We start from the raw sequence: 22,779 nt of genomic DNA on the forward strand, positions 1-22,779 counted from the left end.
GAGATTGTTCATGGGATGCAAACAGTAAAAAAAAATAAGAGTATCACCAGACTTATACTTTAACACATCTACATGCTAGCTGGACCAAGAGGGGCTTATTCTCTGTACACCAGAATGGCAGCTGTCAGAAAACTGTGATGTAAACTGCAGGGGTTTAACAAGAAACTCTGTAGAGTAAAGGTCAAGAAGTGGGCCCAGAAGTGGGCCACAAACTTGGTTACGGGTGTGCTAATCACATGTGTTCATAATAAAAACAATATTGGTTACTGTGGTTAGTCAGCTAAGCCGAGGTGACTTTGGTTGCCTGGTGACTTTCATCATTGTTGCCAGCTCTGCATCACCTGAAAGCTGTGCTCAGTAGAGCGCGATAAAGATATGGCACAGTGATTTGCATGCATGGGTCGGCCTACCTACCATAGCGAGCACCTAAACAGCCAAATAGGATAACAATGGAGTCACTTAATTTACAATAACCTGTAAGATGCCTATCAGGGTCAGCTGTAACACATTAACGCCATGTGTTGCAATTGAGTGTGCACAAACTAGTTCATAAGTCAGAAGCTGAAATAGTTAGCCAAAAGTAATTATTAGCTAAAAGTAGATAAGCGGTTGAAATAAAAGTAATGAGTAAGTTCGGATGAACACATAAACTAGCCACAAGATATGGACAAAGGTTTACAGTTAGCTTAAAGTGGTGAAAAAACAGTTGAAATAGTTAATGGAAAAAGTTTGCTATAAGTAATGAATGGGCAGTTGAAATAGCTAGCTAAAAGTTAGCCGAAGCTATGAAATAACTAGCTAGAATTTCCTGAAAATGATGGAAGAATAGCTGAAGTTAAGTTGAAGTTAAACGTAATAAACAGTTGTAATAGTTAACTAGAAGTTAGCTTGGATAAACGTAGCTGTTGGTTGTTTGAAATAACGGTGCAACCATACCATTTTTTAGTGAACAGTGTTGATGACCAGTAATCCATTCGTAAGAGCATAGCTTATTTGATTGATGCAGATGACAGTGTATGAGCATATCTGATGTGGCTATGTGTTCAGACAAAAATAAAGTGCATTTAACAAGATAAGATGCTAAAACCTGCAATATTGTAGATAACATCGTATTATATGATGTCATGTACAAATAGCATAGCAGAGACTGACAGGCCAAACAAGGACAGGAAGTGATGAAGCAGCCACCCTGGCTGGGTGTGAAGTGTTTCTAGTGAGTAATGCACAGAGTGAGCGGTCCCTCATTTAGCTTAGAGGAAACAGACAAAATATGAGGCTTTTCTTGTCAACTGCACACACCTATTTATTCATAAACACACACCTCCTGGACCATACACTGTAAATATCAGTGCAGGTGGGAAAAAACCTGCTGCAATTGCTGCATCAAGGGAAACAAAAAGGTAAGTGAAACCAGAGGAGGGCCGGTCCTTCAGAGAAAATGTTTTATTGTAAATGAGAGGAAGCTGTAGTGATGCTCAGGAGCTTCATGGAAAAGTCACCTGGACAAAGCTCATTCGACGTTAAGGGAATGTTTTATTGGCCATTTGACATTTTTAAACATTCACTGTCATCATATTATTCCAGCAATATTCACACATCACAACTTCAGCATGGTTGAGGTGTGCTGATGGTCACACCTGCATAAGAAAGTCCTGCAATCGTGAATTTACTCAACGTCAAATTTTTGTGCATCAACTTTAACTTCACTGACCAATTACAAGGCCCCTCAGCGCAAACCTTTGACCTAACAAAAAGACGTAGGAATGAGCTAGCTAATGAGCTTACCCGCTTTCAGTTAGCAAGTAAGCTAGCTAGCTTGAAAAGTTTCTATTTTCTTCTTTTAACTATTTTTCTGAATTTAACTATACACAATCCTAGGAACAAAACACAAGCTGAAATCATGACACTGTACAAAGACAAAGAACGAGCTATTGTGACTGAGCAGCACCAGCGTTTTCCCAGCTGGCTATCTGTTCATTAGCATGGCTAGCAGTCACCCATCGTCAATTTCCCAAAGAAGCGCATGTAAATTTCACTGTGCAAGTTTCTGATGTGACAGTCGCCATATGGAACACACAGCTTAAAGGCTCAGTCCACCCAAACTACAAAATAAAATATCAGTAGTATCTATTGTTACAGTTATGGTTTGAGGCACACATACAGGCCTGATGAGTTGTTCTGGATTTTCGATGAAAAAGCAACAAATGAAACATTATGTTGTGTAACATAAATGTTTTTTTCTTTCTTTAATGATCCTGTGACTCCTTAGATTTTTCTCGGACTGGCTAGTTGCTGAAGGAGCCACTGTTTTCTGACCTTTGACCTCCTTATGCTGCATGTCGTGGTTCGGCTTGAAATGGAAGCTGAATTTAGTGCTGAACTCAGCATGAAGGAGCCAAAGAAATGCAGGAAACAGAAAGACAAACAGGAAGCAGACAGGTAGCTTTTGGTGTTGACATTCAGGTGTGTATACAGCACATGGGCATCCCCTACCCATACACACACACACACACACACACACACACACACACACACACACAGGAAGAGGTTTCACAGGTGTAAGTTTGTCTGTTTGGAGGAATTCACAGCCGTTTCAGTTCAAATATCAGTCTGAACTTTAATGATCTTCCTCTGAATTTCTGCTGAAGTTCCACTAAGTCTCTGAGAAATAGCAATAACAAGGCAATGGAAAATACAAAATTCAAAATAAGAAGTTGACTCTATATGTACATTTTATACAAAACACTATAAAAATATATTGTCAATGAGAATTATTGAGAAATATTGAAAAATTGTACATGGTTTGTGTAAGTACAGTGTTTGCTCTATTGCGCAGTAGATAAATATGTGTCACAGTAGAAATAATATTGCTAAAAGATACTCCGGGGGGTCGGCCTTCAAAAGAGAGTCCACAGTCTGTCCACGGGTCTCCAAAGTGGATCCTCCTCCAGCTGGTCCAGCACAGCGGGGGGCCAAAAAAGAGAGTCACAGCAGATATCCGTCAGGGAGGCAGACGACCGATCAGTGTGTAGTTGTTTCACTAACTTATGAACAGAACAATATTATGTTCAATATTATGTGAAATGCGTCCCCCACCCTTCCAGAGGGCAGTCCAGGACAGAGCCAGCTCTCCTGACCAGTTTAGTGAGTCCCTTCCTGTCCCTCTCAGAGCTTCCACAGCCCCAGCAGACCACTGCGTAAAAGACTGCAGCTGTAACCACAGAGTCATAAAATGTTTTTAACAGTGTCCTACATACTCCAAAGGACCTCAGTCTTCTCAGCAGATGGAGATGACTTTGGACAGGGCATCTGTGTTGGTGGACCAGTCCAGTTTATTGTTGAGGTGAACACTCAGGTCTTTATACTCCCCCACGCTCTCAAAGTCCAAACCCAGGATGCTCACTGGTATAATCTGTGACACACTCCTATGGAAGTCTACCACCATCTCTTTGGTCTTGCTGGCGTTGATGTGAAGGTGGTTCAGTCCACACCAGTTGACATAGTTGGTGATGACTTCCCTGTGTTCCAGTTCGTTCCCCTGTGATACACATCCAGTGATGGCTGATGGCTGGAACTGGAACCACACAGGGAGGTTTCCACAGGGCTTCCACTAGTAAATAAAGCTGTCAGATAAAAGCAGTGAAACAGAAATATTTCTCTCTGAAATGTTGTGGAGTAGAAGTATAAAGTTGCATGAAAACAGAATGCTTTAGTGAAGTACAAGTATGCAAGTATAGTACTTGAATAATGAATGTAGTTCCTTTCTATCTCTGGTGATCAGCAGCCTCAGAAGTGAACTTTAATCTTAGAGGCACCTTAAAAACATTCAGTTTTGATGAAGACTTGTGACACTCTTCTTTACCTGGACTGTACTGAATAGATCTGAACTGTATCTTAAACCACAGGTGTCATGTGTGATGTGTGGAGGGGTTTCCCCTCAGCGAATCAGAAGACGGGACTTTTCACACTCACAGGTGACGCAAGCTGGAGGAAAAGGTCCAGGTAGCTCCAAAGTTTAGAAAAACTGAATCATCGGTGTGGACAGAGTGAGGTTTGGAAGAATCGGTTCGTATTCTCCGGGTCAATATGCAACATAATAAAAGACAATATAATACAACTATACAAAATACTTTATTGATCCCAATAACAGCAACAGCACAGTCGTCTCCACGGGGCTGATTTCATCGTTCCTCTGAAACGAGCTGCCCTGCAGTCCTGTTTGTGTCGTCATATCTCAACCGTAAAGCTACATGAGGACAATTAAAAGGGGAAAACTGGAAACAAAAGATGGCAAATTGTTTTCCAGTTTTTATATTGGGACACGTTTTATAAAAGAAATCCAAAAATCATAAAAAAACATGAGTCACTTCATTCAAATAGATTTGATTAAATTATATTGTATTACTTTAGATTCCAAAGGTTTTAATTATAGAGAATAATGATGAATGAATAATAAATATGAAATATGTAGTCAGAGTGAGAACATTAATCTGAAGAGAATTAATTGATGAATTAACGAGGTTGGTTAACGAGCAGGTCGGGGGGGGGTGGGGTGGGGTGGGGGTGGGGGGGGCACTGACTCATTACTCAAAACCAGAGCTGTAACCACTGATCCGTCCTGTGAGCGTTTTCCTGCACTGTTTCATTACATCACGAGGGGAGGGGAAGCCCCGCCGTACGATTGGTGCAGGAGCCGGAGAACACGGTGATGTCAGAGTGATGTCAGAGGAATGACACGCAGTAATTCCACCACACACACGTCTTTTTCTGTCGTTCGTTTATTTTTTCTTTCTCTTTCTTTCTTTCTGTCATTCCATCTTTCCTTCTTTCTTTTCATCTTTCTTTCCTTCTGTCTTTCTTTCTTTTTTCTGTCTTTCCTTCTGTCATTCTTTCTTTCTTTCGTTTTGTCTTCCTTTCTTTCGTTTTTTCTTCCTTTCTTTGTTTTTTCTTTCTTTCTTTCTTTCTTTCTTTCTTTCTTTCTTTCCATCGTTCCTTCTTTCCATCGTTCCGTCTCTAGCCTTCATCACCTGTCTTCTACCTTTATTCATCTGTTTGATATGTTGCAGACACTTCACATGTATGAAACCTTGTGTGCTTTTGTTCTGGGTTACAGTCGTATTTTAGACCAGTGATTTGGGGGGGTGAATATGAGGGCCGGCAAAGTTTGGATTATTTTTCAAAACCTTTGCTGTTGAAATACTGCATATTTCCAACTCCTCCATTCAATATTCAAATATTCAAATAACGCAGTCTGAGAAGAAGGATTCACACTCCATTGATAGGGGTGTGAAAATGTACATTTACTCAAGGGTAGTACAATTTTGGCAGTACTGTAGTTCTTTTCTTGAGTTTTTCCATTCTTTACTACTTTGTACTTCTAATCCTCATCTCAGAGGCAAATATTGTACCTTTTACTGGGCTCCGTTTGATTGGTTACTTAGGTTACTTTCTGCTGCATTTTGAAGTTAGAAGTGTGGGAGTGTTACAAGTTGAAGTGGGACGTGTGTTCTTCCACATAACAGGAGTCGTTATGGGGGGGTGATGAGGTCAGAGCCCAGACACCAAACACCAACACTCTTCATATTCTGAATAACTTAATAATAAATTCCATGTGAGCTGACTCACTGAAATGCTCTCGTGGTTTTAACTATGGGATGTTCACCTGTCCATATACTTTTGGCCACATTGTGTATAATTCTGATGTAGAGTCTCTCTCTCTCCCGGCAACATTTCACACGTGTCTCTTGTTTTCTTTCATTTCAGTTTAGTTCGACTGCATCTTTCTCAGTTCACCGACATCATTAACATTTTCATATCTGTTACTATTTTAGAATCGAAACCAGTAAACGACACGAAACCTGATTTGGTGTGAAAACGTGACGACCTTCATGGAAATCCTGTTCAGCAGTGAAAGCTGGCAGCGGTTACTCTAATATTCTTCTGTTTAAAAAACAGAAGCAACTTAAAGGTGCTGATTTATGTTTTTATTCAAATCAACAAGAAGTTTTAAAACCCAACACAAAGATAAATTAAATTAAATTAACCATAAATAAAATACATTAAATTACCAGAAAAATAAATATAACTCAGTTAAGTGACTGGATTGAGAAATGACCTAAAGTGACCTTTTAAATAACTAAATAAATACGTGGAGCTGTCAAAGTGTGTCTGAACATGGAAGATGTCGCCATGGAAACCTCACAAAACTTAACTCAGTTACAAATAAAAACAGAAACTACGAGCAAAGAAGCTGCTTGAAAACGAAGATAAGTGAACGGTTTGGTCACGGCGTCACTCAGCAGAGGAGGAGTGGGCGGGTCTCCACATGCGGCTGCAAATCACAGAAGCCTCCTGGTAGATCTCCAGGAACTGAGCCAGAGCTTTCCTCTGAGCCTCGGGGTCGTCCACCTGAGAGAGAGAGAGCGAGGTCAAGTCATTCACAGCACCTTCAGAACCCCAGAACCAGAGACCAGAGACCAGAGGGGGCAGTCTCTGGATGGGGGTTTAACACAAGCCTGATCCCTGTGCTTTAGCCTCTGATCTGTAGACCATTGACTGAACACTGACTCAGAGATTTACTTCTTTACTTCCTACGCTGCTCAAACTCTGACATGTCTGAGAAAAAGGAGCAAATGTAATGGAAACACAGACTTTAACACCACACCTACTCAAGAGGGGAAAACAAAGTTTGTGCAAGAGCTTCCACTTCTTCAGAAAAGACAACAGAAACAAAAGCTGAGCTCTGATCAGTCAGACCGAAAGAGGCTGAACTCTGATCAGAAGCAGATCAATCAGTTTGATTTATTGATCGATCAAATCAGTCGTTAGTCAGAGTCACAGCTGGCTGCTCCAATCAGAGCTGCAGCTGCTGAGAACACAGCGAGGACAAGTTTCCAATGAATCTGGCTTTAAAAACAGAGTGACAGACAGACAGACAGTCTGACAGACAGACAGTCTGACAGACAGACAGTCAGCTACAGTCAGACAGACAGACAGACAGTCAGACAGTCAGCTAAAGACAGACAGACAGAGAGACAGTCAGTCAGCTACAGACAGACAGTCTGAAAGACAGTGAGACAGTCAGTCAGACAGTCAGACAGACAGCTAAAGACAGACAGACAGACAGTCAGACAGACAGTCAGACAGACAGACAGACAGACAGTCAGCTACAGTCAGACAGACAGACAGACAGACAGACAGTCAGCTACAGTCAGACAGACAGACAGACAGTCAGACAGACAGTCAGCTAAAGACAGACAGTCAGACAGACAGTCAGCTACAGTCAGACAGACAGACAGACAGTCAGACAGACAGTCAGCTACAGTCAGACAGACAGACAGACAGTCAGCTACAGTCAGACAGACAGACAGACAGACAGTCAGACAGTCAGCTACAGACAGTCAGTCAGACAGACAGACAGTCAGACAGACAGTCAGACAGACAGACAGTCAGACAGTCAGCTACAGACAGTCAGTCAGACAGACAGACAGTCAGACAGACAGTCAGACAGACAGACAGACAGACAGTCAGCTACAGTCAGTCAGACAGACAGACAGACAGACAGACAGTCAGCTACAGACAGACAGTCAGTCAGACAGACAGACAGACAGTCAGACAGTGAGACAGACAGACAGACAGACAGACAGACAGACAGACAGACAGACAGACAGACAGCTACAGTCAGACAGACAGACAGACGTCACTCACCTGTATTTTGTTCAGCTCGCTGATGACGTCCTCTCTGTCATTGGCCTGTTGGCTCAGGCGTCTCTTCAGCACCTTGATCTTCTGCTGGAAGAACTTCAGAGCCGACTCCACCTTAGACCTCTCGGCCTCGGTCAGGTGGCTCAGGAGAGTCGGGGTCCCGGTGTTGTCGTGGTGCTGCTGCAGGATGCTGGAGAAGATTTGCATGTAGACGTCCAGAGTGACATTCATGAGCTGTGCTTCTTTTCTCTGTGGAGGAGAGGAGGGAGTGCCTGGGAGTCAGTGCGCAGGGTTCACGACGTCAGGACTGAGCTGGTTCAGCCTGATTCTGAACCAGCAGCTTTTAAACCCACTTAACTATCATCATGTTGTGTTTTTGTGTCATTGTGATGAGACAACGTAGATTTTTCAGGTATTTCTATTCCTGCTTCATTATTTTTATTAATAAACAGTTTCTCAACTGATTTTGCAGAAATAATATCAATATGTACATATATTGATAACTGATCAGGACAAACTGACATTATGAATTAACACCATATTTTGACAACTGAACGTTTGACAGTGAGACCAAGGCTGACTTCTGGGTCCATTTTATGGCTTTGTTGCGACTTTATTTGACATCTTGGTGTTACTAGATATTTTTTCATTTGAGATTTGTGTACCTGGAGTGAGGTGTTGATGCTCCTGATGACGGAGCTGAAGAGAGGATTAACGACGATGTCCGACCGCGTCAACTCCTTAAACACACAAAAACACACCAACAGGCTGAGATGAGTCCAGTTATTCTCTAGTTACATTTCCTAGAAATGAGTGTCAGTATCTTTAAAAGAGCCAGAACAAAGCAGATCGCAGCTCTACTTCTCAAAGTTCTCCCCATTTTCACTTTTATAGCAAGAAAACTACAGCAGGTCACACTGCAGCAGGAAAACTTGTAAAACTTCTAATATCTTCTCAAACAAGAAAACCTTCGTTTGTCTGTAAAAAGGTGGAACTTCTGCCAGAAACATGCTAAAACAAGCTGAGTTCACAGTGTTGGAAATGTTAATGAGAGTGAAGAGTCACTTTCACTGTATCGGAAAAAAACAGAAAATACAAGTGAGAAAATAATACTGATTCACTCACATGAGACTAATATCATCAGATAAGAGCTTTGACTTAAACATGGAAGTGTTTGTCGAGTTATTACAGGATTAAATATCAGAGTAAGGACGAATGAGGAGGCCACAGTTTGTAATTATTGGTATGATTTGCTGTTTTCTTGTGATACTTCAAATGAACATGACATACAGTAACCAGCCCTGCTTTCCTGCAATCACTAGATGAAAACATATGAAGCTGTGATCTACTATGATCAAGTAGATTTGTTTCACTCAGCTAATGATGTTATGATGTAACTGTAGCTATGACAATGAAAACATGCATCACTGTCTGATTTTAATCCAGTCTGTCATTTGAAAGATCGTAGAGGCCTTTCAGTAAGTAATGCAGACATCATCGTACTTTAATCACCTCTTCATCAGTGTAAACATCCGTTCCTCTGAACTCAGATTTCAGCTCCTGTGTAATCCTGAAATACAGCTTCCTCACTCATTTAGCTGTTAAACACAAGCAGAGGCTAAACTGCAAATAAAAGCAGAGGATCTGAAATTGAACCCTGTGGGACGCCACAGCGTTACTCACCAGCACATCTGCGATGGACTTGTGGGTTTGTTTCAGTTGGTCAGGGATGAACTGAGCAGGACTCCCAGATGCAAACACAGCTCCCAGTAAGACCAGTAGACACACTGAACCACGGAACGAAGACATATTGGACCACTTCAGTATAAACTACCTTAGGCTGTAGCGTAAAAAGACTGCACCTCGGAGAAAGGCTGAGAGAGTGGTGTGTTGTCTAATCACTGATGCTCTGTGCTGACCTGTGGGTCTATATATATGGCTGTGTGTACCTGTGTGTGTGTCTGCCTCATTGTGTGTCTATATGAGCGTGTGGTTGTGCATCTCTGTGGTCTGTGGGCTTTCAGCAGCAGCACCAGAAACAGCAGCATCGACAACAGTTTTCCTCTAAAAGTCACTCTGCTGCTGCTAAAGACGCACACACAGGAGACTCCCTGGCCAGGTTTCCATTCACTTCCATCCTCTGAACACATACACATGCACAGAGTGAGGACACCCCCTGGTCAGAGTGGTTTAACTGGAGGAAGACCAGTTCATGAAAATTTACGTTGAAACCTGTGTGTGTAGCGTTGCACATCAAGCAAACCCAAGGTTAACCAGTCCTGCCAGTAACGTCACTGATGTGTGTGTGTGTGTGTGTGTGTGTGTGATAGTGGTTCCAAAAGTGCAAAAAGCCTCATGTAAGCTGTTTGCAAGCTCTCGTGCATGTAATGTTTGCATGTATAGGGTGTCTGCTTTATCAGCACCATGTATTCAACAATCAAACAAGCTCATTATGCACCACAATGGTTCCTGCATTATTACTGTCATTATTATTATGTATGATGTTATAGCTTTGTTATCACACATGTATTAATGTGTGTGCACCATTCGAACGCTGTAGCTGGACCAGCTGTGGCTTTTTTTAAGCCTCGTTAAGCTGCAGAAACCTCCTCACACCGTCTGAAGCAGAAATTCATCAGAAATAACTAAAATATCGACCGTTCATGTTGAGTAAAGCGTGTCGCAACATCAAACGAAGACGTTATTCCGACAGTCATCTCTGCATAACAAATGCAGCACGAAGGGAAAGACACAGCGCGGCCTGAGGAAGTAGTGAAAAGGTCAAGGAGGCCGCTGCTGACTTTCACTCTGATCTTTACATGTTGCATTAGCAGAGGCATTAAAAGCCCCAGCGACGTGTCAGCACTAAGTCAATCAGCCTGATATGGACTTGTTGATGTTTTTTCCTGTTTTGATGCAGCTAAGCTAACAGTTGCTTCCCCCCTGCTTCCAGGCTTTGTGCTAAGCTGGGCTAAACACTGGCTAGCTTGTCTTGGACTTTGTAGTGGATGCACAAAGATGAAACTGGGACTGACTTTGCTTGAATGGCTCTCTTCTGTTAATTAAAATTGTAGCACTGCTATTTCGACGGCTTCATCGATCAATACATGGAACCTCAAGAGAAAACAAATAATTTGTTTAATCTGTTTCACATCGCCGTGCCAGTTGTTTCTGTTTGTAGATTGTGTGTTTTACTTTGCTCTTGCGGGATACTGGAAGGTGTGACCTCTTCATTAACATTCAAGCAACACAATCGCAGGAGTAAAATGACATTTTCGGTTGAACTGCACAGTAAAAGTCTGTGCAACCTGTGACGAGGCTGCAAGTAAGTCGCATTTCACAAGCCAAAAAGTGCAGTGAACAGTGCAACAGTTTGAGGACGGGGCTTTCTCACAAACCCAGCTCCACACAGAGCTTGACAGGCCTGCACAGAGCCCTGACCTCAGTCTGAATGGGAGTGAATCCCTGCAGCAGCTTCAACATGAGCTGTTAGAGCAGCACAGTAATGAACGCGGTGTCAGAATTATTCATTCAGCTTGCACATACAGGTGTAACATTAGTGCGTCCACATACTTTTGGCCATCCGGTGTAGAAATGTGGCAGGCCCAGCACAGCTGGAAGACATGCAGTCATCATTGTGGGCAGAGATGCCACAGTGTCACTGCAGCAGGAAGGAGAACCGTCCCTGCATCATCGGCGCTGGTGGAAAATGCCACCACAATGCGTACAGCGAAACCTGAATCATCACTGCTGGTGCCCAGGGAAACGCCGTAACCCTCTGTCGACAAATCATTTCTAGGGATTCCTCGATAAGATTAATTTGGCCTTTAATCCAAATCAAACTCAATATGAGTTATATTTTATTATCGATATGTTTCTGTGTAATACAGCTGCACACAGTTCACGCACAGATACCATGCATTGAAGTTTGCTGCAACCTTCGGCTGACAGTTCTTGAACTTTCCAAGCTCACCACTGTTACTGAGTGACCATGGCAACAACAGGAAGACTACAATGGAGGTCGCCCGTGTTTCTGTTTCTGGTTTCACATTTCCCTGAATTGCAAGACGCGTCTTCACCAACGTACCAAGAAGTCAGTTCGAAAAGCTGCAGCTTTGCTGTTGCATTGTACAGTTTGTGCCACGAGGGCGAGCAGTCCTGCGTCTGCTCATAGCTAAACCTCATTTTAAGTGTCCATCCACTCACCCATTAGCAACACCCACTTAACCTTTAGAGCAGGGCTCCACAAAGTTGGGCCGCCATAACGTTCAATTTGGCCCAACAGATGTTCCTGGTGAAAAAGACTGGTTCAAAAAAATAGACATGATATAATCGCGGTTTTATTTTCAGTGAGGTAAAAATGTAAACATGTTGGATTTCTAATTATTACTCATCTTTAATAATCTGAGGTGGGCAGAGTGAGACTTCACCCAGGCAGTCTGTTAGTTAAGAGAATTTGGGATCCCAGCACCATTTGGCATCCTTACAACTTTCAGTTTTTAGCCTGACGACCCCTGACTGATATAATTTATGGATATTTTACATTATATTCAAAGCATAACAATACATCACAGACCCACTAATAAACTTTACAATTAACCCAAACAGTGAACAGAATGAGTGAATTTTGAGCCGATTATTTCCTGTGAATATTCATCAGTAATTAGTTTTGCTGACAGTTTAAGGAACTTTTTCTTCATTTCTGTCTGTATTTTATTATTTATTTTAACAATCTTACATGCAGTGAAGCTGTCATGTCTCGTCAGATGTGTTAATGTGTTTTGTTCACGAGCGTCATGTCTTGTCTTGCACTTCCTGTTTTATTGTGAAACCTAACTCTCCTCTCGTTTCAGGCCCTTGACTTCCCGGTGTGTTTCCCGCCTGTCTGATTGTCTACCCCACCCTAATTGTCTCCACCTGTTCATTGTTACCTCGTGTATATATAGTCCGCATCTCCCTTTGTCCTGTGCCAGTTTGTCTCGTGCCATGTCTTGTGCTGCCTTGCTGTCTAGCTTTCATGATCCTTGTCTCCTGATTACCTTTTAAGTCTTGTCATAAGTAGAGAGTTATATCTTTTGTTTGAACTTTGTTATCCAGCCATAGTGCTTAGTTTTGCCTTGCGCCTTTTGTTTGTTGCTTCCTCCCAGCCTTTTGAGCCATAGTTAGTTATTCACCAGTCTTCATTATCCTTAGCGCTTTTTGTTGTACTTTGATTAACTTGCCAAATTTAGTTTGTATTACATCCTGAGCGACTTCTGTTAATAAATTTATTCTTATTTTGAAAACCTCGCTGTTGTGTGGGTCTGCATTCTTGAGTCCAGAAACCTCGTGCCTCCGGGCTTGTCAGAAGCCTTCCCGTGTTCTCCTCCTGGACGCTCAGCCTTTGTTCCGCTAGCATTTAGCTCTTGGTGGTTTTAACTGTGTACTTTTCTAATGCAGGATGAGGCAGGTCTCTGAATGTCGTTTGAATTCAGGTCTTCCCAGTTTCTTGTGAGGTTTGTTTCAAGTTTACATCTTAAATAATAATCTAAACTTTGAAAATAACAATTTCAGTTAGTTTTGTTCTCAGTAATGGTGAAATGCTGAGATATTGGCCTACTGTATATTTTTAAAAAGGTTTTATTACACCCCTTAAAATCACCCCAGTGAAGCTTCTTGGGCTCCAGCCCCGAATGTTTACCCAGAAGCCCCGAATCTTTCAGGTTTTTAACGTAGCTTCAGCTTTGTGTGATTTCCCCTCAGACTCTCTGACTGACAGGCAAATCAACGGAGCACCGTTGTACCGCTGGAACATGTGGCGATCTGTGGGTCCTAACGTGGTCATGAGGGGTTGCTGTCATGTGTGTCGTGTCAGTGAGCGAGGTTGCAAACAGCTAGCTAACTATCTTAGTTCTGGACATAAGGACACCGCCAGCTACAGAAAGTGGTTCAGCATCGTGAGCCCGGACTGAAGGTTCAGGTCTGTGAACCTGCAGCTGGAACACTTCATTGACACCTCATTCAAAGATTTTGGTGCTAACGGGGATATTGCTCACAGTTTGAAATAAAAAGTTTTGGTGTTTTTTAAGCTTCCTGTGAAGTGGAATGATTGTGTTCCTCCATGATCTCAGATCACATTACACCCCTGAGGTTCATGTTGCAAAGAACACGACAACAGCAGATTTATACATGGGGTTAACGTGAGCGCCGCCATAGAACAGGTGTAAAATCTGCAGTATACGTACATTACTTACTGTGCCCAGTGACATATTGCTGATATGAGTGTATTGGTACAACAATGTGATTTAAACATTGTTTGGTAGCAGATGTGTCGCACTCAGACTATCGCTGGACAGCATTTCTGAAAAATCCAAACCATAGTGACAGAGTCACAAACCAAAAACCAAGACAGAGAGGTCTGCTGAGTCTGGCCTTTCTGTAATCAAAGTTCAGGCTTCAAACGGCAGATTTCCAACAGATGTTCTGTAAAAATTAATAAACCAAAATACTTCAACAAACCATTTACTAAATCCTTCAATCACACAAGCAGCTCAGTTCATATTGTGCCGGGTTCAGGGCTGAGATATTCACGTTAATGTAGAAGAAGATGTGAAATATCTTTAGACAAAGTCAAAAACTGTGTTCATAGCATGAATTAAAAACCTGTGATGTTGATGCAAAAAATATTTTATGAAGAAAAACTAAAATGCTCCAGTAGTTTCTTTTTCCTTTAGTACACCAGAAGTATAATTCCTGTCAGTCTGACACACACACACACACACACACACACACACACACACACACACACACACACACACTGGTTCTTGACTTTCTAGGTAAATGTTAATTAACTGGAATTAACTGCTCGTCTCCAACATTTAAAACAGTCTGTGTGTTTCCTGGAAGTCTAAGACAGACATTTTTTTTCCCTGCGGGCAAACCGTCAATATAAACACCACACACACACACACACACACACACACACACACATGCCACATCCTCTCCTGTGTGGTGGTGGGTTGAATTTCCTACAAACACACTTCACTGATTGGATGACCTCATCAGCCTCACTGACCCATGACCTCTGAGCATGTTGAGGTGACACGCCGCCGCCTGGTCCTCTGGATGATTCTGGACAGGTGTGTAAAGAAGTATACACATTTGAACCTGCAGAGACATTGTGGTTTAAGCAGCAGTTAGTGTTGAAGCTAACTGCTGCTTGAACAACTGCTGGGCGCAGTGACTTCACATAGCTTCTCTAAAGGTTTATTAAAGTCATAATCGTGGATTAACCTTAGTCCTAACTCTGCTGTCAACTAAACGAACAGAGTCTTGCATGAACTGGTGACCGGTCTGGTAGCGAACTGGTGCCAGTTGCTTTGAATCTTAGTTTCTTTGGCGTATGCTGAGTCCAGACCTCAAAACACCGCCAGACCAGGACCGAATGGAGGCCTGAGCTATACTATCAGACTCCTGAGGTGAAAGTGTTGCTACAAAACGGAACATTTTTTTTGCCAGCTAGCTGGTTAGCCGTCATCTGTCACATGACCCCTGGATGACAGCGATCCATCAAGAGTCCCAGAAACAGCATGTACCAGGGCAGATCCTTTATGGACCAAACTTGACAAAAAAAATCTTTTGTTTGCCCCCTTTTTAACAAACACTAACGAGATACAGTGTAAACCAGACAGACTTTGCTTCATTGGACTGCAAACTGCAAGGCTAGCCGCCTGAGCTAGGCTAAACCTGAAACTTAGAGATGAAACTATGAGCCATCTTCTCATCTAAACCTAAATTTCCACATCCAGCAGTTCCAGAGAAACATGATCAGCCGTTGGAGTCGTGTCTGTGTCACCTGATGTCAGTTAAGTCCCATATTCTCTCTCTTCTAACTCTGTTTTTGGTCAATACCAACTTCTGAGGGGAACATCCGGCTCTTTCGTAGCTAAATACTCCATGTTCACCAGGTAGCCTCTGAGCGTGTCCGTCTGCTGTTTGGTGCAGGTACTTTAGCTTTATCAGAGCTTGTTTGATGAAACCAGCTCAGACTGAACCAGACAGGAACTGAACTGCAAAGCGAAAGCTAGGACCCAAAAGCGGCTAAAAAGGTGATCGTTTTCGTCGCTTTACGATTTTTCTAAGCCTGGACATGAACTCTGCCGTGGGGCTGACTCAGCACGGAGGTGATGCGTTCAGTTCAGTGTTGTGTCAGCGCGTGGGGGCGGAGCCACGGGGGCGGGGATCTCGTTATGGGTATCGGCGGGAGTTTCCACTGACAGGTGAGGGAACGGGTTAGCGTGACTCAGTTCTGCTTTTGGCTGAACTGTTCCTTTAATCCTTCCATTAACTCAAACTCTGACACCTCAAACTCCAAATCCCTCAGTTCAAGAGACGAGATGTTTCCTTTCGTCCTTCTTTCCTTTCCTCAACTCTCTGTTTCCACATTGCCGATTTCCTTGTTTCCTTTTCTCTCCTTTCGTTTCTTTGCCTTCGCCTCTCCTCTAATTTTCATTTCCTGCCATTTCGTCTCCTCTACACTTATAAAATGTCTTTTTCTTTTCTTTCCACTTATCACCTTCTCCTTTCTTTTCTCTTCTGTATTTCTGGCCTGCTTTATTTGTTCCTGTCAGTCTGCTTTAATTTTCCTCTGCTCTTTTCTTTTCTTTCCTCTCTTTCCTTTCTTTCCTTTCTTTTCTTCCCATTCATTTCCTTTCCTCTCTGTTCCCTTCATTTCCTTTCTTTCCTTTCCTCACTGTTCCCTTTATTTCCTTTCTTTCCTCTCTCTGTTAAGAAATGAGGAGATCCAGCACTCGCATACAGTATGAATATTCACGTGTTGTAGTACTGAACCTTGGCCAACAGAGGGAGACAGCACTCTAAACTCTCAGTTAAACCAACATCAGTCAACAGTGATAAGATAGAAATCTGGTTTATTTCAGTAACAATCTCATAGATCTGACAAATTTACATAAATATAACTGAAATCATTCATATAAAAATATCTTCCTTCATATTATTAGAAAATCAATATTTTAAAGTTTCAAGTACTCAAATACAATAAATATTTTCTGACAAATAACTTATTTTGTAAATAAAGCTACATTGTTTAAAACATTCAAAACACTAATTAATACTTTTTATAAAGGTTTCCAGAACTTTTCAGAAGTCAGAGCTCAGTCGGTGTGAAGAAAACTAAGAAAGAATTCTGTTAAGATGCTAATTTTCCTTCACAGAAATGAACAAAATAATAAAAGTATTAAATGTTTGTGCTGCAAAAATCGAATTTCAACTCATTCTTTTTTTAAAGGATTTTTAACATAAAATCTGGAAATAATGAGCTCTAATGATGGTGATGATGATGAAAGAGGTGATGATGACAATACTGATGATGAAGACGACCTTGTTGATGATGATGATCTACAGGATGTGGTGCTGTACCAGTTCATCAATCCACCTGAGGATGAAGGTGAACTCTCCAACAGCCTTTAGTGCTCCTTCGTCTCTCCTCTGCAGACAGGCAGGTACAGTCAGTATTTTTAATATATTTATAGGTATAATGTGACAGGTCACTATATCAATAATAATACATAAATAAAGTATTAAAGTATTATTTGATCAAGAACTGGATAAAACATCTGATGTATGGATGAGTTATGATATTTTATTGCTAAGTTGCCAAGCAGTGTTACTATAAGCAGCAGATAAATGGAAATAGTTGTCATAGCAGTGGTAGCAGTAGGCCCAGTAGTTGCAGTATGAGTAGTAGTATTAGGAGTAGTATTATGCAGTGTGGTAGTAATGGGATAACTAGTATAGTCATATTATTAGAAGTAGTAGCAGCAGTAGGAGTACTAGTAGTTGTTGTTTTGGTATGAGCAGTAGAAGTAGTAGTGTCAATAAATGTAGTAGTACCAGTAATAGTAACCAAAGTAGCGACAGCAGACAGAAACGCTAGCAGAAGCAAGAGTAACAGTAGTAGCAGTACAAGTAAGAAGCACACATCTTAGCAGCATTAGCAGTAGTAATCGTAGCAGCTGCAGCAGTATTAGTGACGGTCACTGGATTAAATGTAATTATTATCAGTAACCACAGTAGCAGTAATGGCAGCAGTAGTAGTACTGGTAGGCATAGTAGTAACAGTACAAGTAGCAGTAATAGTGGTGTCAACACAAAAAGCATCAGCAGCAGTTGTAGGAACAGTAGTAGTTTAAGTAACATAAACAGTAGCAGCAGTTGTAGTGGCAGCAGTAGTAGTAATATAAACAGCTGTTGTTGTACAGTCTGTAAGTATTTACCTTTTTAATTTTTCTTTCCAGTTTTTTGATGATTTTGAACCATTTTGAAGGTTTTGAGGAAGAAACCTGAACACAAAATACACAAAAACAGCTCAGTTAGTGTGTAGTCACAGTGTTGCAGTGTGTGTTGCAGTGTGTGTTGCGGTGTGTGTTTTGTACTCCCACAGTGCTGCAGTGTGTGTTGCAGTGTGTGTTTTGTACACACACAGTGTTGCAGTGTGTGTTGCAGTGTGTGTTTTGTACACACACAGTGTTGCAGTGTGTGTTTTGTACTCACACAGTGCTGCAGTGTGTGTTGCAGTGTGTGTTGCAGTGTGGGTTTTGTACTCACACAGTGTTGCAGTGTGTGTTGCAGTGTGTGTTGCGGTGTGTGTTTTGTACACACACAGTGTTGCAGTGTGTGTTGCTGTGTGTGTTTTGTACACACACAGTGTTGCAGTGTGTGTTGCTGTGTGTGTTTTGTACACACACAGTGTTGCGGTGTGTGTTGCAGTGTGTGTTGCAGTGTGTGTTTTGTACTCACACAGTGTTGCAGTGTGTGTTGCAGTGTGTGTTGCTGTGTGTGTTTTGTACTCACACCGTGTTGCAGTGTGTGTTGCAGTGTGTGTTTTGTACTCACACAGTGCTGCAGTGTGTGTTGCAGTGTGTGTTTTGTACTCACACAGTGTTGCAGTGTGTGTTGCGGTGTGTGTTGCAGTGTGTGTTGCGGTGTGTGTTTTGTACTCACACAGTGTTGCAGTGTGTGTTGCAGTGTGTGTTGCAGTGTGTGTTTTGTACTCACACAGTGTTGCAGTGTGTGTTGCGGTGTGTGTTGCAGTGTGTGTTGCAGTGTGTGTTTTGTACTCACACAGTGTTGCGGTGTGTGTTGCAGTGTGTGTTGCAGTGTGTGTTGCAGTGTGTGTTTTGTACTCACACAGTGTTGCGGTGTGTGTTGCAGTGTGTGTTGCGGTGTGTGTTTTGTACACACACAGTGTTGCAGTGTGTGTTTTGTACTCACACAGTGTTGCAGTGTGTGTTGCAGCCTGTACAGCAGTTCGTTGTAGTGGAGGGGGAGGAGCTTCTGGACAACCTCTTTACTGAACACACTCCTCTGGAACACATCGATCATTTGCCTCATCTCCAGCCAGCCAATCGCACGCTGAGAAGAGAGATCAGATGCACTCCAGTCCCGCCCACCTCAGGATGAATTCTGTCACTAATCATCAGTTTCATCCCGCAGTGCAGGAGACACTGAGAGAATCAAGTGCTGCAGCTTCACATGTTCTGTTAAGCTAACGTAGACTGCTGATTTATGTGGACGTGAGCCAGTCAAACACTTCCTCGGTCTTACAGCTGTAATTTGGCTGCTGAGACAATGTCAGAACTCAACATGCTGTTTACTTCATGACGCCATGCTGAAATAGGGCAACTGAAGCATGAAACACCAGATGTTTCATACAGAATATTCAAGGCGCTGTAGTGGGCAGGCCCTTTTTCTGGAGAGCTGATACATGTCTTATTCAGAAATAAGACGGGAGTGAATCTCGATGCTTTGCATCAACCAGCAGTAACTCCTGTCCTGATGCCACTAGTTGTTGTTTCTTTAGTCTTTCAGGAAAGCTGAAAAGTATTACAGTGCAGTAATCACCTACTGTACCAGGTGATAAACCAAGATAAACCATTTTTACCACATTCAGGAACAATCTGTGAATTCTGACCACTGGTACACTGTTGTTTGTTGAATACATAAAAGATGAACTTGCTGGTAAAATGACATGGTGTTAACATCTGAACCTTCCAGCACAGTGGTAGAATATGGACAGAGAGCGAATATGAGAAACCCCACTGAGCTACAGACGCCGGCTCAGCAGCAGGTGAGACTGAAACAACTAAAATACTTCCTTCTTCAAATCCAAAATGTTCGCTCGACTGGACAGGTGTGACAGGTTTGTTAAATACCTGTCGTGGTTTGATCTGTATGTGGGAAGAAGTTCCAGAAGGTGTGTAGAGGTGGATGTAGAGGTGTAGTATGTGGTTCTGTACAGGTTTAGTTTTGGCGATGATGGCGAAGGATCACATGTGGTTGTGGTTGAGGTAAACCAAGCGAACACCATTATGGCTGCAGGCTGAAACCTCAGTAAAAGATTCACTTCCACTTTGGCTCTCCAGCACCAGATTCCATTCAAAAAGTGATCAATTTTCACTCGAGATGCAAAGACAGCTCTACAACATGTTTGATGGGCTCATCGGCTGATGTGACAGACAGGTCGACAGACAGACAGGTTAACTGACCTCAGGACATTTGGTGCAAAACTTGGGCAGCAGCCTCAGTCGCCTGGAGAATTTATCTTCTTTCTGCAGACGAAAATATCAAACTCATTTTATTTTAATGGCAGTGCTTTCATATGTGTAGCACGTTTCAAGCACGCTTCATTAGAAGAAACAAAATGAAAATGACTTTACACACACGCCTCGTTAACACTCGCCATCGCCTCGCTAATCAGCCATTAGCGCAACATGAGGCGGCAGAATAAGAATATTTAAATTAAGATACACTTTCATCCACAAAATGCACAAATACTACAAAGTGGTAAAATAAAATAAAATTACGTTCCTCCAAATGTTTAAAATGACATGCTCTCCATCTCCATGACAACTGAGTAAAGCGGAGGAAAGCACTCATTATGCAGAATAGCCTGAGTGTCATATTAGAAGAGTAAAAAAATACAATACTTCCCGCCCAGTCGAAGTATAAAGTAGCAGAAAATGAGAATACACAAGTAAAGTACCTCAAATCAGTAGTAATACTGCAACTAGTAGTACTGGTGGCAGTGTGTAAAGGCTGTTTGCTGGCGTCTCTTCATGCTCTGTGCTCACAGTTTTCAGGCAGCGTCTTTGATCTGATCAACAGCTTTGATCTGGTTTAAAAACTGCAACTTTTCACACTTTCACTTCCTGTCTGACACCGAACATCAGCGGAGAAAATTACTCATCAATACGAACACACGCTTAATAATGACAGGAGCTTTTATTTTGAAAGAACCAATCCTCTGGTTTTGATTATTGCTGATTGATGAGCTTTCAGCTAGTTATCCTGGTCGGAAAGTTCTTTGTTGTGTGTTCACATTATTTTTATCATCCCTGTGTTTAACTGATAACAATGTAAAGTTATTGATCTGTAGCCACCGCTGATCGATAGAGCAAAAATGCTCAATGAACTAATCATCAACATTAGTATTGATTAGCTTGTCAATCAGCTTTTGATTCATATTAGTTTTACACCTTTACCTTGACATCTGATGACATTGATCGATATGGCACTATATAAGAATTATTTATTGATCCTTTTGTTCAGCAATCTTAATGAACCAATAACACTGAACAATAAACAATGATGACCAGTGATAACAATAATAATGTCATTGATTATTTTCAGTTTACAGTAAACTGATTAACTGATAATTCATCAAGAATACTCATCAATAAACTACATCAATAAGTATTATTATTTTGGGTTAGATTGATAGTAAACTAATGGCACACTAATTGGTAAGAGCCATCGCTGACATTTAATTGATAGAAAATGTATATATTGATTAGCAGACAAATCAATAAGACTGATTATTGACATTTATTGAACTGACACTGATTGGCAGACTAATCAATAAGAGTAACTACTGGCAGTTTTTAAACAGATAAAGTGGTTGGCAGATGAATCTGTGAAAGTTATTGATCATTAATCAAACAGAAATATTTATTGACAGCCTAATCAATAGAGGTTATTATGAACCTAAATTAAAAATATTGATCGGAACACTGATCAATAGAAGTTACTGAAATGTAAAGTTTGTAAACTGAAGTACTGATTGGCAGACATCAGTAATAATTATTATTGATTGATATTTAATGGTTAACTGACATATTGATTGACAGGCAAATTAATAAAAAATATTTATCTTAAATAATTTGTGGCAAACCAAACTGTTTATTGATTAGGGTAATCAACAGAAGTTATTATTAACCAGATAAATTAATAGGTGGTATTGATTGTATTGATTATTGTATTGTTGGTTGATTGTAAACTGATTATCAGACAAATCCGTAAACGTGACTTGATCTTCATTGAGGATAAACTGATATATTGATTACAGGCTAATTAATAAGTATTGTTTGAACTTTAAAACTTTTTTCTTATAAGACTTTAAAAGTAGTTAACTGAGATATTGATAGACTAATCAATAAGAATTTTGTGTACTGATATATGAGATATTATTTATTCATTAGTTATTGACCTGAAATTGATGTTTTTTTATCTTTAGTTGATCATCAGTCGTACAAACAGGTAATCAGAGCTATTAATCAGCAGTTATTGATCTTACTGGCAGTTTGTTGATCAGTTGTCTGGTCCGGCTCCACAGGTCTCGGATCAGCTCGGTGGGGATCTCCTGTCGGCAGGTGAGGCCTTGCTCGTCCGTCGCCGTGGTAACGAGCCCGGCGGTGACAGTGATCATCAGAGCGAGAGCAGACGTCCTGACGAGGAGGAGAAACATCTTGAAGTGCAGCAGGTTCGCTCTCCTCTGCCGCCTTTATACCTCCCCCTCTTTCTTCCTCTCCTCCCCCCATCACCCCTCTGTTGGCACTCCCCCCTCTTCTTTGTGTTCCTCCTCTCCTGTTTCAGAAATTTCCTGATGTCGCTGACTCACTGAAGTTTCCAAGGAGTCTCCATGCTGATGTCACCTCCTCTTTGGCTCCTCTTCTCCACGTTCCTCCTCCTCTCCTCCTGTAGTCTTCGATCTCTGTCCATCCTTCCTCCTTTCTTCAT

At 41.6% G+C, this 22,779-nt stretch overlaps 2 protein-coding genes across 2 annotated transcripts; both read right to left on the reverse strand.

Moving 5' to 3' along the window:
• Window positions 1–6,017: 6,017 nt before the first annotated feature.
• Window positions 6,018–9,591, reverse strand: LOC121625985 (interferon gamma 1-like). Its single transcript, XM_041964323.1, has 4 exons — window positions 9,388–9,591; window positions 8,370–8,444; window positions 7,708–7,953; window positions 6,018–6,408 (listed from the first exon to the last, which is right to left on the reverse strand). The coding sequence occupies exons 1-4, from the start codon at window positions 9,511–9,513 to the stop codon at window positions 6,292–6,294; spliced, it is 564 nt and encodes a 187-aa protein (XP_041820257.1). The 5' UTR covers window positions 9,514–9,591; the 3' UTR covers window positions 6,018–6,291.
• A 7,509-nt stretch (window positions 9,592–17,100) lies between these two features.
• LOC121626098 lies at window positions 17,101–22,779 on the reverse strand. The gene is made up of 6 exons (XM_041964459.1): window positions 22,661–22,779; window positions 22,337–22,529; window positions 20,250–20,312; window positions 18,976–19,116; window positions 17,979–18,044; window positions 17,101–17,190 (listed from the first exon to the last, which is right to left on the reverse strand). The coding sequence occupies exons 1-6, from the start codon at window positions 22,777–22,779 to the stop codon at window positions 17,101–17,103; spliced, it is 672 nt and encodes a 223-aa protein (XP_041820393.1).

This window comes from Chelmon rostratus, chromosome 22, assembly GCF_017976325.1.
Source record: "Chelmon rostratus isolate fCheRos1 chromosome 22, fCheRos1.pri, whole genome shotgun sequence".
NCBI lineage: Eukaryota > Metazoa > Chordata > Actinopteri > Chaetodontiformes > Chaetodontidae > Chelmon > Chelmon rostratus.

Bases quoted from the DNA above. Each gene is read 5' to 3' on its own strand.
- LOC121625985 (XM_041964323.1), bottom strand. From the start codon at position 9,513: ATGTCTTCGTTCCGTGGTTCAGTGTGTCTACTGGTCTTACTGGGAGCT. The intron at 8,445-9,387 runs GTGAGTAACGCT...TGTGTGTTTAAG, and splicing joins AGTCCATCGCAGATGTGCTG to GAGTTGACGCGGTCGGACAT. The intron at 7,954-8,369 runs GTACACAAATCT...TCTCCTCCACAG, and splicing joins GCATCAACACCTCACTCCAG to AGAAAAGAAGCACAGCTCAT.
- LOC121626098 (XM_041964459.1), bottom strand. From the start codon at position 22,779: ATGAAGAAAGGAGGAAGGATGGACAGAGATCGAAGACTACAGGAGGAG. The intron at 22,530-22,660 runs GTGAGTCAGCGA...GCGGCAGAGGAG, and splicing joins GAGACTCCTTGGAAACTTCA to AGCGAACCTGCTGCACTTCA. The intron at 17,191-17,978 runs GTAAATACTTAC...GCCTGTCTGCAG, and splicing joins TGGAAAGAAAAATTAAAAAG to AGGAGAGACGAAGGAGCACT.